At 42.2% G+C, this 20265-nt stretch overlaps 1 protein-coding gene across 1 annotated transcript; it reads right to left on the bottom strand.

Annotated features, from left to right (window-relative positions):
* Positions 1-781: 781 nt before the first annotated feature.
* PNP (purine nucleoside phosphorylase) lies at positions 782-9287 on the bottom strand. Its single transcript, XM_081108426.1, has 6 exons — positions 8965-9287; positions 6735-6904; positions 3994-4097; positions 3623-3798; positions 3314-3504; positions 782-2888 (listed from the first exon to the last, which is right to left on the bottom strand). The coding sequence occupies exons 1-6, from the start codon at positions 8973-8975 to the stop codon at positions 2671-2673; spliced, it is 870 nt and encodes a 289-aa protein (XP_080964552.1). The 5' UTR covers positions 8976-9287; the 3' UTR covers positions 782-2670.
* Between the last annotated feature and the right edge of the window lie 10978 nt (positions 9288-20265).

The raw sequence follows: 20265 nt of genomic DNA, 5'->3' as shown, positions 1-20265 counted from the left end.
CATCTCTCTGATACTTTTCAGGTGGCAGCATTCTGGTTTTTGATCCATCTCACAAGAGGCAGATCAGGGGTAAGAAAGCAAAGCACCAGCCCTGGCCAGTGTGGCTCAGTTGGTTGTAGTGTTGCCTCATACACCAAAAGGTTTCGGGTTCCATTCTCTGTCAGGGTACATACCTAGGTTGCAGGTTCAATTCCCCAGTCTGGATGTGTACGCCCTCTCTCTCTAAAATAAACATATCCTTGGGTGAGGATTTAAAGAAAAATTTAAGCCAATCACCAAATGCAGCCCTCCTCTGGTCTCCAAATAGCTGTTTGCCCACATCTCACTAGAGCCTCTCTTGTCCTCTGTTCCAATCACACCTGTGATGACAATGACCCACGAACATTCCTACTACTTTTCATAGCTCTGTGCTTTTCTCACCCTGGGGCGAAATCCTCTTCCTCCCTTCCACCCCTAGACTGAGCTCAAAAGTTTTCTATAAAACTTTCACTAAACCAGTTCTCATAGTCCAATGTATACAATCTCTCCGTCCTTTGGGCTCCCACCACATGTGACTTGTACCTATTTTATACCGTCTTATGTTCATAGTTAATGGTTTTACTAATTTCTCTCTCTTAAGATTGTAGGCCACTCATAAGAAAAGAATGAAATCTTATCACTTGTGACCTGGATGGACCTAGAGGGTATCAGGCTATTGAGATAAGTCAGAATAAGATAAATTCCACTTCTATGTGGAATCTAAAGAACAAAATAAACGAATAAATGAAACCGAAACAGCCTCATAGATACAAAGAACAAATTTATGGTTACCAGAAGGGAGGGGGGTTGGTGGACTGGGTGAACAAGGTGAAAGGATTAAGAAGTACAAATTGGCCCCAGCTGGTTTGGCTCAGTGGATAGAGCATTGGCCTGTGGACTGAAGGGTCCTGGCTTCGATTCCGGTCAAGGGCACATGCCCAGGTTGTGGGCTTAACCCCCAGTTAGGGGCATGCAGGAGGCAGCCAATCAATGATTCTCTGTCATCATTGATGTTTCTATCTCTCTCTCCCTCTCCCTTCCTCTCTAAAATCAATAAAAGTGTGTTTTTTTAAAAAGAAGAAGTACAAATTAGTAGTTACAAAATAGTCACAAGAATATAAAGTGCAGCACAGGTAATATAGTCAATAACATTGTAATAACTATGTTGCCAAGTACTTAAATTATCAGGGGGACCACTTCATAAATTCAATGGCTGTCTGGCCACTGTGCTATACACCAGAAACTAATACAAAGTAGTACTGGATGTCAACTGTAATGGAAGAATAGAAAAGAATAGGCACTTAAGGAAAGGCCATTTTTATATTCTTAATTTAACACTATGTGAAAGAGTTTTCAAAAGCTTGCCATCCAAAATGCTTCTTCCATATTTTACTACTAATTGAAGTGTCATCATTAGAGGCTCATCCAGCCCTATCCTTTCTCAAAAGGCAAACAGGCTGGGAATATAGTGTGGTTGTCAAACATGCCAGCCAGCTAACTGCAAGTTGATAAGCACAAACAGTGCAACGATCCAAAAAAGGGGCTATGTTGCTGCTGTCACAGAGAAGTTCTGACTAAGCACAAATGAAGAGAAAGACTAGAGCCCAGAATGTGAGCAACAGGAGAAAAGAAAATGCTCAAATAGAAGTTGAGTAAGAGCCAACTCAAGTTACCTGGGGTTGACAAAACTAATCAGCAGTCAAGTGGCTGGCAGGTTAGTAAAGGGGTATTTGCCACTGCATTGTCAGAATGGATTGAAGAAGAGTACAGTTGCTATTAATTATGAAAGAAATTAGAGTAGTGGAGAGAAGGAAATCAAGAGGAAATAGAAGTAGGGCTTAACAAGGAACTGGCAACAATGGAACAGAGTGGAAATCAGTAAAATAATTCAGATATTCATGAGTATAAACAGGAAAACATTCAGAAGGCAAGGGACAGAGGCAAGACTGGCCTGGGGGAAGTGGCCTTTATAGACCATAAGTTAGCCCTTCTTTACCATTTTCTAACATCTTTCTTTATTTTCATCATCTTGCTTTTTCTTCAACCTTTCCTTAATTTACATACATCATCTCAGTCCTTAGCTACTTGTCTGAGAAGCAGATAGTCTCACAAGACATGTGCTCTCACAGCCGTTTATGCCAGTCTTGGCCTGTGCCCCAGCCTTATCCCCAATTGCACGAAAAATAAAAATAAATTATTTCATCTTTCTCTTTATTCTCAAAATATGGTAGTATTAAGGTCCAAGAGGTATTGAGCTGGTCCCTGTGTGGTCTCCAGTTCTTTATGGGAAGTAGAACTAAATCCCCTGGAATGTAAAAGCATTATCTCAGAAAGCTAGCAGCAACTATTACTGTGTCCAAGTCAAGCCCGAGTCAAATTCTGGGAACGTTCATGGATGTGTAGTAGGGTGTGGCTTGGGCTCCAGCTCTTGAAAATAATGGAAGTGAAAACTGTTATGAGAAGACAGTTGAGCAAAAGAGCACTAGGCACCAGAAGGGTCTGGTGGGAGAAGTGGGGAGAGAGAAGGATAGGGGTCTTCCTCTCCTTTCTGCCACTATCTAACTGCAGAGGCATGTCACCTCAGCAAGGGTCCAAAGTAGGTAGCAGCTACGTGGGTCCCATAACGTAGAGGGCCAGGCCACTCGGGGTTGGTTAACTGGCATGGTCAGGCAGTGGAATGCTAGCCATAAGAATGGAGACAAACTGTTCCAACTTCTGCGAAGCTTGTTTCCCAGTATTTAGTACTTCCTCGTGGTTGGCTTTCTCCAGGCTTTCATAATCCATGATGACCTTGTTAGTGATGAGGGAGAAGCCGAAGACTCGAAGTCCACAGTGCCTTGCAACTACAACCTCTGGTACTGTGCTCATGCCTGATGGAGAGAAAGGAAAGCCACATGTCAGAATCCTTAAATGACTCTTTTCCTCGCCATTTAACCTAATCTATAACTGTCTGTGTCATTTTGAAGTCAGTTCAAACGATGCAGCTCCGTCTTCCAGCCAGAAGTACAGAAGGAGACTATGACATTCGTTAGAATAATCTTTACAGTTATCAAATCAAGTACAGGTCATTAGCATTACAGCTGTTTAAGCCCTTGATGCTGAGTGGGGAGGTTTGATGCTATAACACATCAAACTTCACCACCTAAATACCTTTCTAGAAATCACTTTCTAGAAATTCAATCTTTCTCAAGTCAGATCTTCTCTCAATCCACTATCAGGTCTATAATATTTCACTCCTTCCCTTCTCTACCAGATCCCTCCCTCTTCAAGCCTCTAGCCAAGTATCCCTTCTCACCAACAGCATCAGCACCCAGCTTCTGCAGCATACGAGATTCTGCCACAGTCTCAAAGCTGGGGCCTGTCACCATAATGTAGGTGCCTTCCTGTAGGTCTCTCTGCTCTCCCATTTGTTTCCAGGTACTGTGAGCCTTCTGCCTCATCTCCCGGTCGTAGGCATCAGACATGGCAGGAAAACGAACTCCAAACCTAGGGCACAGGTTGGATTATCTCAGATTAATGGAATACAATGAGGTCTCTCCTCACGTTCAGACAAGTCCTTGCACCACCACTCCCCCATCTATAAACAAAGGAGCAAAATAATTACCTTTCATCATTGGGCCCTATGAGAGGGTTCTCACCGCAGAGACCTGGTAGGTTAATGTGATCACGGATCAACATGATATCTCCAACCTCAAACTTAGGATTGAGCCCTCCAGCTGCATTGGTGACCACTAGGGTGTCCACACCCAGAAGATGGAAAACCCTCACTGGGAATGTCACCTTAGAAGCAAAACATAAAAGATCAGAAAGTGTTCTTTAAAATTTCACCAATCCACTATTCAGATATGCATGCTATACATCATGAAAGGAGGGAACCAAAAATCTGCCTTAGCTCAGGCAGTTAGGCAATAAAGTGGGATAGAGAGCTCTCTCCCTTTCTTCTAGATCCAACCCGGACTGATGTCCCCAATTTACCTTCCAGACTGGGTAGCCTTCATACATGTGGAACCTGCCCTGCATCATCACACAGGCTCTGCCATTCAGGACCCCAAACACCAGTCGACCAGCATGACCTGGCACTGAATACAAAGAAAGAAAGGGAAATGAATGGTATCGTGTTTTCATACAACATTGAGCATCTGCTCAACATGTGAGGATATAATTAAGCAAAAGAAGATGTTATTACGTTCACTTTCAGAAATTTAAGTCTGGTGGAGATAGAAATTAATCATAAACTTACAAATAAATACATAAGTACATTCAAAGATTAGAACTATGGGGGTAAGGATGTTCAATGTGAATATATATAAAAGGAGGGGGGGAAAGTTTTTTTTAAAGAAATTTCCAAAGAATGAGAAAACCATCTGGTAAAGGAACAAAAGTGAGCAAAAAATAGAATTGGGTAATAATGAATGCAATAATTATAGACCGCTTTCCCAAAATTCTCCAAGTATGTATTCCTATTTATTACCCAAACTAAACTATATGCATCTTCACTCCTGAAAGGAAGCTCATAGTATATTCTGCTTCCTAAAGAGGCTACTAAATAAGGGCAAGGAGCTGAGTTTGGACCCACACAACGTCTTCTCCATTAGGATTCCCAAACTGTCCTGTGGGAGCACATGCCCATGATGGGGCGTGGGAATGCAGAAATAACTCCCACACAGATGTAATAACCATCATTACCATTTTCTTTATCTGACATTTCTCCTCTAATGAACATGGCCAACTTATCTTTTAAAAAATAGATGGTCTGGGAGAGGAACCAAAACCAAGGGGAAGAGTTGAGAGATATTCAGAAATAGAGATGTTTCATTTTTTTTTAACTACCAGTAATAGAACATAGGTGAGAGTTAGGAAAACTCAAGTGGAATATAAATAATAAGTTGATAAAGCTTAAAAAATGAATCCCCTTATTACTTAGTACAGTGCCCTTCTCACTGCGGATGGAAGTGGTAGGTGGAGCCAATGTCACGTCTGTCTCCCTTACAAAATTTTGCTCTCCATCTCTCTTTTTAGTATTTCCTTCTCCAACCCCCATCCCCACCTTCCTGTTCTGGTCTCCCAGTCTTGCTCCAAAGGGTTTGAAAAATCTGTTTCGTCATCTGGGCAAGATGGCCAATGACTGAGCATTGACCCAGAACCAAGAAGTCACTGGTTTGATTCCTGATTGATGTTTCTTTCCCATGGATGTTTCTATCTTTCTATCCCTCTCGCTTCTCCTCTCTCTAAAATCACTAAAAACATTCTTTTTATCTGTTAAAAATCATAACTCTCCAGGGAAAAGAGGAAGGTAGAAATCCAAATAAGTATTACATTAACCAATGGAAGTTAATTATCTGAAAATTAATAAGTAAACCAATAAGCTACCCTTGTACCTTACTTGAAACTTGCCTCTATTTCACTTGGCCCTTTTGTAAGCCTTAGCTGTAGAGCTTTCCAGCTGCTATTAGGATGCTGGGTATGTTATCCTCAGGTCCCTCTGTGCATAGGGGACATCTGCCCTTTTCCCCCTCAAAAGGGTCAATGTGTTAGGTTCTATGTATTCATGGATTATTTGTATATTTATTTTAAGAAAATGGTAGTCTGTGTGTTCATTTGTTGTTGTGCTCTAGCCTGTGCCTTATCCTAGGACTGAAGCTAGAGCTGGGGAGATTAGAAATGGCAGGAGGACACAGGACAGAAGAGGCCTGACTTTGTCATGGGAGGTTACAGGCAAGGCTTTCTCCATTTACTGTAAGCTGCAGAGTAATAGGTATGATGTAGGTGTGTGAGTATGCATGTGGTGACTACAGTGTGTATGGGGGAGGTGTTGTAGAGCTTTAAAGGAGTGCTGAGTCATTAAAGCATAGGAAATGTGTCATCATCTAGTACTACTGACACACATGCCCTATTATGACCGTCCTTCTAGGGGAATTTCATTCTAAAGTCATTCTGACTCATGGTGGTTTATTTTCTACTCTTACAAGTTGTCTTTAGTCCCATGCTATAGAGCAGAGGTGGGGAACTTTTTTCTGCCCAGGGCCATTGGGATATTTAGAACATCATTTGACGCCATACAAAATTATCAACTTAAAAAATGAGCCTGCTGCCCTAGCTGGTTTGGCTCAATGGATAGAGCGTCGGCCTACGGACTGAGGGGTCCCGGGTTAAATTCCGGCCAAGGGCACATACCTGGGTTGCGGGCTCGATCCCCAGTGGGGGGCATGCAGGAGGCAGCCAATTAATGATTCTCTTTCATCATTGATGTTTCTCTCTCCCCCTCTCCTTTCCTCTCTAAAATCAATAAAATATATTTTTTAAAAAAATGAGCCTGCTATATTTGGTCAAACATTTAAGTAACTCACCCCTAATGCCTTGGCAGGGCCAGGTCAAATGATTTCATGGGCTTTAAACAGCCCACAGGCCTGGCGTTCCCACCCCTGCTTATAAAGGTCTGGGCATAGAAGTATTGCTCTCCCATCAGAATCCCATCAATGTCGAATCTGAGGGAAGGTGGGGGTGGGTGGGAAGAGATCAACCAAAGAACTTATATGCATAACACATGGACACAGACAAAAGAGTGGTAGAGGCATGGAGTGGGGGTGCAAGGGCAGGGTATAAGGGTCAATGGGAGAAAAAAGGTGACATATGTAATACTTTCAACAACAAAGATTTTTTTAAAAAAAGAATCCCATCAATATCCCTCAGTCCCATCCCTCTCTCCTTGCCAGTACCTGTACTTTGGGGAAAGTTTGGTATCTCACTGTAGTCAAAGATCTGGGTCTGAGTTAATTTATCAGTCAGACCTCCTAAGCCAGAACCACAAATCACTGCCACCTGAGGTCGGTGTTTGGTGTGGGACAGAAGCCATTCTGCGGTATGTTGATAATCTTCATATGTGAATCTAGAACAAAAGAAAAAAAATCAAGGTGAGTTTTGCTCCCATACCAAGGGCATCGGAGACTAATGACCTTTACTACAGAAAGGCTGGCAGGTAGACCGAGGTGGCAGGGGACAGAGAAGCTAGCCGAAGAGCTGCTCAGATTGGAGGCTCCTCTCTCTCAGGAAAGGCAACACTAAGCTCGCCCACTTGCCCACTCCTCTTTCTGAATCAGACCCACTGAAAGTTTGATATGAAATTCATTCGAGAGCCTGACAAAAGTTAATGTTTCCACCACCAGCCCCACCTTAAGTTTTGCTTTCACTTTCAGGTTTAATATCTCTCCTTATGACAAAGATTTAAAGAAGAAGGGACCAGAGTCCACAGACGTATAGTTGAAATAATCAAATCAAGGAGGGTAAAGAGACCCTCTTATCTTACAGGCTCAGTTTAAAAATTAATTAATTTTTCTAATAAGCTCCAAATACCTATGACCCATAAATCATGCTTCTGATCCACAGCTCTTGAAGCTTTCTCCCACTTTCCCCCCTGCTGTGTTCTCCTCCCAGTCCCCTCCCATTCTGCTTTCTCTTCACCAAGATCCTTTGCCCTTCAGAGACCTAAGGGCATACACTTACCCAGAACACATACATTCCTCTCCCCGCTCCCCCCGACCCAAATCAACCTAGAATTTTTTCTCCCAGGTCCAGTTCAATTCTCACACCCATCTGGAAAGACCAAAGATTGAAGAGGAAAAAAAAGTCCAACTGAGGTGCAATAGAGCTGAATACAACTAAGGAAGCCTCTAGAGCATTGGTTCTCAACCTCCCTAATGCCGAGACCCTTTAATACAGTTCCTCATGTTGTGGTGACCCCCAACCATAAAATTATTTTCGTTGCTACTTCATAACTGTAATTTTGCTACTGTTATGAATCGTAATGTAAATATCTGATATGCAGGATGTACTTTCATTGTTACAAATTGAACATAATTAAAGCATAGTGATTAATCACAAAAACAATATGTAATTATATATGTTTTCCAATGGTCTTAGGTGACCCCTGTGAAAGGGTCGTTCGACCCCCAAAGGGGTCAGGACCCACAGGTGGAGAACCCCTGCTCTAGAGGAAATCTTATCCTTCAAAAGAAGAGCCTTCGAAACAAGATGGCTCTACAATACACCAGGAAAGTAGCTGGGTAAGGGGTAGGGGTGAGGGCAATAGAGCTGGGGCACGGGATGATGGAGAAGAGAAGCAATAAAATGGTTAAAAGTTCATCAAATAGCATCCCCAAGAGGTGCAAAGGAAATGAAAGAAGCGAGCCCTAGACACCTAGCGTATCTAGCCACAGATTATAGGACTTCCTCATTGGCCATCCATCAGTCCCCCAAGAACACCCTGGAGCCTGGCGCATGCAAAAGCCTGTGATCGCTAACGCTGGGAAGAACTTGGACTTAGATTTCCAGGACCAACGCAAAGAGAAGGGTTTTCAGAGGTGTGAGGTGGGGGTGGTGGGCAGGGCCTGTTGCTCAATTCGCTAAATAAAGATTTCCTTTTCTCCTTGGAGACCCCATCCCCAACTTAATTGAACCTCCAATTTGGAGGGAAAGGCTGTGTTGGTGAGGGACGTGAGCGGTATCTCCTCTGAAGGAGGGACTCTAGATATGGGCACAATAGTACCTTACAGCTGTACCTAGACTCTAGAATGGGCATCTGTGAAGAGCACATGGGGATGAGGGCATGCCTCCCTCTACACTTACACCCCAAGCGTGTGTGCGTGCGCGCGTGCGCGCGCGCGCAGACACCGGCTTCCTTTCCGTACAGACTCCACGGTACTAACCGGTTCCCTCCCTGCTCTGGTGGCGCCTCTCAACTCTATTCCCACGTGCGCCCCTACCGGCGCGAGCCGCCCCACGGCTCTGTCGCTTTGTCCCTGGCACTCGGCTCCATGCCAGGCCTCTGCATCTCCAGGGCACTCTCCCGGCCACCTCCGGGCTCGGAGTGCCAAGTTTCCAGGTCTCGGTGACAGCTATTTCCCCTCCCCAGGGGCCTTTGGGGTTCCTCGGGCCTGGTGCCCGCCTCACCGGCTCTCCATGATCCCGTGGACGCTCTCTCGATGAGCCTGCCCTTGTGCGCAGGGTTCTGCTCCGCTGAGCTGGGCTGCCGCCACCGGTTTGGCCCGCACAGTTAGTGCACTGTAAGCCGGGCGCGGGCTTATATCCCCAGGCCGGGAGTGCCCAGCCAATGGCAGCCACGCACGAGGGCCGGCCCCATCTCCATGGTGACACACCCAGATTCAATTGCTGAAGGCTGGGTTGTAAACCTGAGTTCTTCCCAGGGCTGGACCCTTACTCGCGTCGCCTCACCCAGCGCCTCCAGCATTTCATCCCTGCACCTATTGCGCCCCCAGAGCCCGGTTTTCCAGCAAGAAGGAAACTGTGTGGGAAGACAGCTAGAAGCCAGGAGGGGGAGCTCCCCTCCCTGCCAACACCCCACACCCTTCGCCCATGAACCGTACCCTGTACCAGCGGTTCTCAACCTGTGGGTCGCGACCATTGGAAAACACATATATAATTACATATTGTTTTTGTGATTAATCACTATGCGTTAATTATGTTCAATTTGTAACAATGAAAATACATCCTGCATATCAGATATTTACATTACGATTCATAACAGTAGCAAAATTACAGTTATGAAGTAGCAACGAAAATAATTTTATGGTTGGGGGTCACCACAACATGAGGAACTGTATTAAAGGGTCGCGGCATTAGGAAGGTTGAGAGCCACTGAGTGTAACCCCATTCCAGGTGGTGTCTGCAGCACACCATGAGAGATTAAAAAGAGAAAATTTTAAACCTTAAATCATGCAATCCCAGAAGAAAATTAAGTGAGTCTGTGTCTGAGTTCCTTCCTGGACAAAGGAAACTGGGTCGACCCTAGCAGCATTGCTGACCTGGAGGTTACAGGATCTGGGTCTAAATCTAGGCCCAGATGGGGGGAGATGATAAAACTTTTAGGGGAAAGAATTCCTGGATCCTCAACACGAAGGTATGAGATGGGAAACCAGACAATTCCTTGATTTACATAATACTGGATCCAAGCAATACAGATAACTAGAGAAGGATTCATGTAACAAACTACATAATAAAACATTCTTGTAAGAATATAGCTATTGCCCTACCTGGTTTGGCTCCGTGGATAGAGCATCGGCCTGCAGACTGAAGGGTCCTGGGTTCAATTCTGGTCCAGGGCACATGCTAGGGATTGTGGGCTCGACCCCCTAGAAGGGGGTGTGCAGGAGGCAGCCGATCCATGATTCTCTCTCATCACTAATGTTCCTATCTCTCCCTCTCCCTTCCTCTCTGAAATCAATAAAAATACATTTTTTAAAAAATAAAGGAAGTGCAAACTTAATTCGTTTTTAATGGACTCTCTAAAGTTGGTGTACAGAAACCAAAAGTAGATGCTCTACAATATATCTACAAAAGAAAATTCGGGGACAAGTCTCAATTTTCTATAGTAATTCTACAGCATCATATGGGACAGAATCTGCAGTATATATAAACATTCCCGTCACCCAAGAAATGTACTGTTATGTGACAGACAAGCACAGTTTACTAGACCCCTCCTTGGTCAGGTAGTATAACCTTCAGAACTACACAACATATTTTATTCTGAATTCAAGTTCAGCAACCAATGTTCTGCTCCCTCTCCTGGCCAATTCGAGGCCTGAGTGCCAAGTTTCACTTGAAGCCCCAATCTCTTCAACCTCAGTTTCACCTATGACCCAGAAAGGAGTCTACCCTACAAGGTCCAGCAGGTCTTCTCAAGCCACATCTTTATCTTGGTCTATTCAACATGAGGACCCAGGCTCTAGGTTGCATTAAAACCTACCTTGGATCCTGTCCTAACCCTAACTTTGGTTTATTTACATCTCTTACTGCTGTCCTCACAGGTTTTGACCTTTAAATGGTACAGATTCAGGTGTTCTGTGTTTGTGTGCATCTGCTGCACTACGAACCCTGGTATATAGCAGATACTTAATGGTCAAAGCTATGAAATGTCTATTCTTTCTATTTAGGCCACGTTAACTTAAAAATAATAGGCCAGCCCAACCGGTTTGGCTCAGTGGTTGAGCGTTGACCTATGAATCAGGAGGTCAGGGTTCCATTCCCGGTCAGGGTACATGTCCAGGGCTCAATCCTCAGTGGGGGGCATACGGGAGGCAACCGATCAGTGATCCTCTCTCATTGTTGTTGTTTCTATCTCTCTTTCCCTCTCCCTTCTTCTTTGAAATCAATTTTAAAAAAAAAATTTGTTTAAATAATAGGCCCTAGCCAGTTTTGCTCAGTGGATAGAGCAATGATGGCGAACCTTTTGAGCTCGGCGTGTCAGCATTTTGAAAAACCCTAACTTAACTCTGGTGCCGTGTCACATATAGAAATTTTTTGATCTTTGCAACCATAGTAAAACAAAGATTTATATTTTTGATATTTATTTTATATATTTAAATGCCATTTAACAAAGAAAAATCAACCAAAAAAATGAGTTCACGTGTCAGAAGTGTCATAGGTTTGCCGTCACTGGGATAGAGCATCAGCCTGCGGACTGAAGGGTCCCAGGTTCAATATCGGTCAAGGGCACATACCTGGGTTGCAGGCTCCCAGCCCTGGTCAGAGTGCATGCAGGAGGCAATCAATCCATGTGTCTCTCTCACATCGATGTTTCTCTCTCTATGTCTCTCCTTCTCTTTTCCACTCTTTCTAAAAATCAATGGGAAAATATCCTCAAGTGAGGATTTAAAAAATAACAAAGAAGCAACTGCCACATGCAGAAGCAATTTCTAAATAAAATAAAATAAAATAAATAAAATAAAATAAAATAAATAAAATAAAATAAAAAATAATAGGCCAGTGGCTGTCCCTCTCGGAGCATGCCCTGTTTTCCCTTCCACCTCTACTTCTCCCCAGATGCGATAACTTTACCCTTCTCTCTCCTACGCTCCAGGGGCCCTTCTTTTGCCTCTGTAGCTTGTTTCCTGAATCCACAAAGCCCAGTGGGCTCACTTCTACTACCTCTGTAACTTTCTAGATAAACTTCCTCTTATAATTTGGAAATAACAATAATAGGCCAATGTGAGAAGCAAACAAGCATTTGAGATCCAAAAGAATAGCTATTCAGGAAGCACTGATTCATGCAGAAACCCAAATAGGAGGTGAAAGGAGAGGACGTTGGTGAGAAAAGGAAACGTAAGCAAATACACAAACAGAAGGAATTTCTTTAGAGGAAACGGGAGCAAATACACAAACAGAAGGAATTTCTTTAGAGAAAACCGAAGCAAATACACAAACAGAAGGAATTTCTTTAGGTGCAGCTCAGCTAATACAATGATGTTAATTCTAAAGAATGTTTTTTAGGCCTGTAGTCATAATATCTGCTTTCTTCTTATCTACAGAAACAGTTGTTTGGGATACAATGTTTCTTTAATCCAAAGGTTATTTTGCCAGTTTTAACATTTCAGGAGTTTGAGGAGTAAGACATAAGGGGAGTTCCCCTGTGCAAACAGTTCTGACTCATAAAGTGACTCTGTTTATTAGTTTTTATAGTCATCTCAAGCGAAAGCCCCATACTCTATTCCAGTGATTTTCAACCTTTTTCATCTCATGGCACACGTACACTAATCCCTAAAATTCTGTGGCATACCAAAAAATATATTTTTTGCTGACCTGACTAAAAAAATAGATATAATTTTGATTCATTCACACCAGACAGCTGTTGTTGTGTTGGCCCTTGTCATTTTTTTATTTGACACTCTAAGGGAAAAGAAGTCAGTAGCCCTGGCTAAATAGTCATGTATGGCATGCTTTAAAATTTTTTTCGGCACATCGGTTGAAAATTGTTGCTCTATTCCTCTATAACCATTTTGGACTATTTTCAGCACCCCGGCCAGAGGTTACCAATTTCTTAGTTTATAATGAGCTTAGTATCTCAACAATTTTTTTAATAGCAACCCTAGGTCAAAAGAAATACCGAAGAGTTTGCTTTTTAAGTAGTTGGTTCATAACAATTTAGTAAACATTTTTTAAAAACAACATACACAAGTTGGAAGGAAAAAATTTAATTTTTTTCTTAAGTAGGCACAAATAGTTACTAAAGGAATTGATGTGCCGGTTGGAGACTGCACAACTTCTCAAACCTTGGAATCCAACACTGCTACCCCCATTTCCTGTTCTGTGCTGATTTTCACATAGTGCTTACTTTTTTTTTTAATATATTTTACTGATTTTTTTTTTACAGAGAGGAATGGAGAGGGATAGAGAGTTAGAAACATCGATGAGAGCAAAACATCAACCAGCTGCCTCCTGCACACCCCCTACTGGGGATGTGCCCGCAACCAAGGTACATGCCCTTGACCGGAATCGAACCTGGGACCTTTCAGTCCGCAGGCCGACGCTCTATCCACTGAGCCAAACCGGTTTCGGCAGTGCTTACTTTTTTATCAGAGGGATCTAAAACCAGGTTTTGCAATAATATTTTGAAATCAAAAGGAATGTAGCAGAATCTAATGTTCAAATTGTGAATTACCTCCAGTTACTAATTTGCATTGTATACAACAAATATTGACTATTGCTGTGTTTTCTTTAATTTTTTTTTTAAATATATTTTATTGATTTTTTACAGAGAGAAGGGAGAGAGATAGAGAGTCAGGAACATCGATGTGAGAGAAACATCAATCAGCTGCCTCCTGCACATCCCCCACTGGGGAAGTGCCCGCAACCCAGGTACATGCCCTTGACCGGAATCGAACCCGGGACCCTCCAGTCCGCAGGCCTATGCTCTATCCACTGAGCCAAACCGGTTTCGGCTAATTTTTTTTTTAAAGAATAGTTTATTGATTTAGAGGGAGAGAGAGAGATAGAAACACCGATGTGAGAGTACAACATCCATTGGCTGCCTCTTCCATGCTCCCTACTGAGGATCCAGCCACAACCCAGGCATGTGCCCTTGAAGGGGAATGGAACTAGCAACCTTCTGGTGCACAGAACAACACCCAACCAACCGTGCCACATTGGCCAGGGCTCCTTTAAAAAATTTTACTATCCCATGGTGCCTCTGAATTTTTACCTTGGCACAGAGTTTGGGAAGTATGGCCTTAATCACTCAATGCCTCCTCATTATCTTGAATCTGTGTAGTGTAAATGAATGGACTTTGTAATCAAACTACTTGTGTATGAATTTCATCTCTACACCTTACATACCAGTTATGTGACCCAAGGCACGTAAAATTCTCACTATGCCTCAGTTTCCTAATATGTAAAATGGGATAATAATAGTACTTACTATTGTTGCAAGAATTATATAAAATGCGTAGTGTTTAATGTCTGGAATTATAGTAAGCACACAGTAAATGTTGTCTATTATTGTTATTCCCCATTGTCTCTTTTTCTTTTTGAGTTCTCTACACCACCTAACTGTGAATTGGATCAGAAGAAAAGCTAGAGGTACACCCAACCCATCAACAGCAATTCTAATCCTGCACTATTTAAAACAGTACCCACTAGCCACATGTAACAACTTAAACTTAATAAAATAAAGATGAAATAAAATTCAGTTCCTTAGTTATACTAACCACATTTTGACTGCTCCATAGCTACATGTGGCCAGTGGCTACCATATTGCATAGCATAGAAACATTTCAATCATTACATAAAGGCCCAACACTGCTCTTATCATTTCTGGTCATGCTGCCCTGTACCGACCTAAAAGAAGCTGGAACTATGTTTTATTCTATACATTTAGGGTTCCTGTAGTCAAGAATCAAATAATCATCAAGGGGTGATTATAGTCCATTACTGCCCTATCACCCTTCTATCTTATCACGCCTTCTAACTGCCGAGGGACTCCCTTGTCCAAATGTACTCATTAACACGCCCATCCCCCACACTCAAGATCAAGGAAACTGAAGAACAGAAGCGACAGGTTCTAAGCCACTCAGCATTGCCTTACGGAACAGAAAGATGTCTCCAGAGAGTGATTCCCGACATCAACGTTTATAGAAGGAGACTCAGCCGCTCAGCATCCTATTTTATTCCTGCTCTCTCCACTGAGCTGTCTCATTCTCTCTAGACCAGAAGTAGATGTTCTCCTCTTTAAATACTTATTCCACCGAAACCGGTTTGGCACAGTGGATAGAGCGTCGGCCTGTGGACTGAAAGGTCCCAGGTTCGATTCTGGTCAAGGGCATGTACCTGGGTTGCGGGCATATCCCCAGTAGGAGATGTGCAGGAGGCGGCTGGTTGATGTTTCTAACTCTCTATCTCTCTCCCTTCCTCTCTGTAAAAATCAATAAAATGTATTAAAAAAAATAATAAAAATAAATAAATAAATACTTATTCCACCACCACTACCAATCTTAAACCCTCTATTTTATCTAGTTCCTAAAATTAAAATATTGTTTTATTTTAGGTGGAGGCTTTCTGCTGTTAAAGGATCACTTATTTCTCTCCTCTAAGAGTGAGATCCCAATCTTGCCTCACTCAGTGGCAGGAACAGAGTGAAGGTTTAAAAACACACACAAAAAAAACCCATTTTTTAAAAGAGCCCTGGCCTGTGGTTGGAGCATTGTCCCATATACCAAAGGTTGAGGGTTTGATTCCCAGTCAGGGCACATACCTAGGTTGTGGATCCATTCCCAGATCAGGGCTCATATGGGAGGCAACTGGTCAATGTTTTTCTCTCACACCCATCTCTCTCTCTCTCTCTCTCTCTCTCTCTCTCTCTCTCTCTCTCTCTCTCTCTCTCTCCTTTCCTCTCTCTTTCTCTAAAAATCAATAAAATCATGTCCGTGAGTGAGGATTTTTTTTTAAACTACTTACCCTCAATTCCAACAACCTTAGCACCCAGATAAGGAGGCAGACTATACCCAAAAGAACAGGGCAAAGAACTGGGCACAGAAAGGGCATGGAACACAAGGGAGCAAAGGCTCAGTGTAATAAACAGTAATTGACTGCTTAAAACCAGACCACACCTTCCCCCACTCATCCAACCCTTCCATACTACCCGTTGTCTCGGTTAATTTACTCTGCGTATTACCAAACACATTCTTTACCCTGGATATGGAGTAAGGAGCTGTTTTGTTTTTACACAGGTAGTAAACTACCACTTCAGGAAAGGGGAAAGAAGAAATAGGGCATGTGAAAAAGAGAAATCAAATTGGGACACTGTGGGTCAGTCACATAGGCCAGACGGATGTTTCCCACCCCATTCTCTGCCCGTCCATGCAGTGTGCTAGTTGCCATTCGGTTGGAAGCCTGAAGAAAAAAGTACTTCCAAACCCCTACAGTTTCTTTCTGTATATCCTGCTGTTATATGGACTGTTATGAACTGTCTTCTCAAAATTCATATGATGAAGCCCTAACCCTCTAACCCAGGGGTGGGCAAACTTTTTGACTCGAGGGCCACAATGGGTTCTTAAACTGGACCGGAGGGCCGGAACAAAAGCATGGATGGAGTGTTTGTGTGAACTAATATAAATTCAAAGTGAACATCATTACATAAAAGGGTCCGGTCTTTTTGTTTTTAGTTTTAGTCATTTCAAACGGGCCGGATCCAGCCCGCGGGCCATAGTTTGCCCATGGCTGCTCTAACCCCAATGTGACTGTATTTGGGGATAGGGCCCTTTAAAAAGTAAAGTTAGCCCTGGCCAGTGTGGCTCAGTTGGTTGAGCATTGTCCTGTGCACCAAAAGGTTGCCAGTTTGATCCCTGGTCAGGGCACATACCCAGGTTTCAGGTTCAATCCCCAGTTTGGTTTGTACAGAAGGCAACTAATCCATGTGTCTCTCACACCGATGTTTCTCTCTCCATCTCCCTTTCTCTCTAAAATCAATAAAAACTTATTTAAAATTTTTTTAAAGTACAGAATTAATGTTAAATGAGGTCCTAAGGAGCCCTTCATTATATTTTTAAAGTTTTTTCTGACTACTCTGACTAGAAGTGATTTCTTCTTTCCCTGAATTCATATTATACTGTTTAATTGATTTGTTATGAAGCATGTGTTGTATCATGAATTTCTAGTACAGTGGGGCCTTGACTTACGAGTGTCCGGACTAACGAGTTTTTTGAGATACCAGCTGTCTCTCCGCCGATTTTTTGCATTGAGTTGAAAGAGTAATTTGAGTTAATGAGCTCCTTAACAAGCTCGGTCTCGGAACTAATTAAACTCGTAAGTCAAGGCCCCACTGTATTGATTTTTTTTCTTTAACTTCAGAAATGCTATTCCTTCTTTTTTTTTTAAAAAAAAAATATTTTTATTGATTTCAGAGAGGAAGAGAGAGAGAGAAACATCAATGATGAGAGGGAATCATTGAGTGGCTGACTTCTGCACGTTGGGCTGAGGCTGCCCCTGACCGGAAACAAACCTGGGACCCTTTGGCCCGCAGGCTGATGCTCTATCCACTGAGCCAAACTGGCTAGGGCTAGTTTTGATTTTTTTCATGCCCAGGAGAGAGGCCTGCTGACACCTTGATCTTGAACTTCAAGCCTCCAAATCTGTGAGAAAATAAATTTCTGTTGTTTAAGCCACCCAGTCTATGATACTTTATTATGGCAACCCTAGCAAACTAATACACCTCCGTAGCCTGATTTTTCTCAATCTAAGTGAGAAGACCTCACCCCATAAATAAGATATCTAGCACCAGGGGTATTATTCAAATGATTTACTTATATAATACAGGTACTACCAGCCAATAAAAACCCATGCCAGCCTTTAGCAACTGATGTCAGCTGTGCTAGAGTCCCACGCTGAATAGGCAATCTGCTTGGTACTACCGCTGACAATATTGGTTGGTACATAAATTGACTTCAAGATGGGGCTCAAGTGCCTTAACCGGTTTGGCTCAGTGGGTAGAGCATTGGTCCCCTACTGAAGGGTTCTGGGTTTGATTCCAGTCAAGGGCATGTACCTTGGTTGTGGCTAGATCCCCAGTAGGAGGTGTATAAGAGGCAGCTGATCAATGTTTCTCTCTCATTGATGTTTCTGACTCTCCATATCTCTCCCTTCCTCTTCGTAAAATCAATAAAAATATATTTTAAGAAAAGATGGAGCTCAAGTTAATTAATTGATTGATAGCCAGTTATCGAGCAATTTCTATGTGCCAGGTACTGAGCATAAAAAGGGCTCCAGTCTGAATACCATGCATTCTACCACCTCTGTGTTTCTATCCTTTTCAATCTTCTTAGCAGATGATGTGAATGCAAAAGCATTAAACAATAGTCATAAGACCTAGGCTTTTAGTCCCATTTCAATTTCTCTCAGCTTAAGTGACTAGCTCACAGAGCTTCAGTTTCCACATTTGTAAAATAAAAATAGTCTGGCCTTCCCTGTCCATCTCATAGGGGCATTTGAACCTACTTTAATATGTTTTATTAAATTTCTTGGGTTGACATTGGTTAGTAGGATCATATAGGTTTCAAATGTACATTTCTATGATACATGATATATTACAGTGTGTTCCTACCACCCAAAGTCAAATCATCTTCCATCACCATATATTTGGCCCCCTTTACCCTTTACTACATGCCCACTCTCTTCCCTTTGGTAATCACCATACATACCATGTCCATGAGTTTATTTTATTTTTAAAAATATATCTTTATTGACTTCAGAGAGGGAGGGAGAGGGAGAGATAGAAACATCAATGATGAGAGAAAATCATTGATTGGCTGCCTCCTGCATGCCCCCTTGTGGGGATCAAGCCCAAAATCCAAGCATATGCCCTGTCGGGAAATCAAACATGTGACCTAGTTCATAGGTTGACCTCAACCACTGAGCCACGCCTGCCGCATGAGTTTCAGTTTTATATCCCATGTATAAATGAAATCATGGTTCTTGGCTTTTCCTGATTGATATATTTTGCTTAGCATAATATTCTCAAGGTCCATCCATGTTGTTGTAAATGGCAGTATTTGCAAATGGCAGTATCATAAGGGGATTTGAAATGAGTATGAATATAAAAGTGCTTTATTAACTATGATCAAAGTACAGATATTATCTTTACTTTTTGCATTTCTCTGCCAATTGACCTACTCAAGATAGAGCTCAAATCCAAGTTATCCATGAACAATAATATAATTTTCATTGTATTCATTATATTCTTATTTATTTTTTAAATATAATTTTATTGATCTCAGAGAGGAAGGGAGAGGGAAAGAGAAAAAGAAACATCAATGATGACAGAGGATCATTGATTGGCTGCCTCCTGCACGCCCCCTACTGGGGATCGAGCCCACAACCCAGTCATGTGCCCTTGACTGGGAATCAAACCCGGACCTTTAAGTCCGCAGACCGACACTTTATCCACTGAGCCAAACTGGCTAGGGTCCTTCATTATATTTTTAAAGTTTTCTCTGGCTATTCTGACTAGAAATGATTTCTTTCCCTGAATTCATATTATACTATTTAATTCATTTGTTATGAAGCACATGTTGTATCATGAATTTCTAGTATTGATTTTTCCATGTAATAAAAGATTACAAGTGCTTATATTTTATACTGTTAATTTTTACATTATTATGTCACCATACCCAGAGTGTCAGTTTCTTAAGGAGTGCCTTTCACAAAGAGAAAATATTTAACAAATATTTTGCAGATGTATTGATTGCTGAAATTCTACCATTTATAGTAGGTTGAAAAACAACCAAAATATTTTGTGGCTCCTCTCACCAGGATTTGAAGTTCATTTCCCCACACCTTGAATCTGTGCAGGCCTTGTGACTTGATATGACCACTAGAATGTGGTAGGAATGAAGGACTTAAGATGCCTTTTACCTTCTCCTTTCACCCTCTTGGACCATCCTTCAAAGTACCACCATGTTATAAAGAAGCTCAACCAAGCCAGCACATATAACTACCAGAGATATGAATGAGGCCATCTTGGACCATTCAGTTTTTACAGTTTCCTCTGACTGCATGAGCATGAATGAGCCCAGGGAGACCAATAATAGAACCATGCAGCCAACTTGCAGAATCATGAGGGGAAAAACACAGCACTTTGTTTGGGTGTTGTTCATTATACAGGAATAGATCATTGAAGACCAGAAGAGGCATTTCTCTCTTCCATACTGACAGGATTTGTTTTCTACCTCTTTTATGACTCTTTTCACAACTTACCTTGCCTTCTGGGCATGTGTCTTCTAACCACTACCAGATTGTTATGTCACTGAGGTGAGACAGAATTTATTGATCTTAGATATCTTCTAAAGTACTGTGCCCAGAGCTGTAGGGAGTGGATGTTGAGTACATTTGCAGAATAAGAAATGGCTCCTTCCAATGGAGACTTGGAACTCAAGTTTCAGAGGAATTTATCATATCGCATAAATAAAT

The sequence above is a fragment of the Myotis nattereri genome, assembly GCF_964212035.1.
Source record: "Myotis nattereri genome assembly, chromosome: 1".
Classification (NCBI taxonomy): Eukaryota; Metazoa; Chordata; class Mammalia; order Chiroptera; family Vespertilionidae; genus Myotis; species Myotis nattereri.
This window is presented reverse-complemented; position numbering and strand designations above follow the sequence as displayed.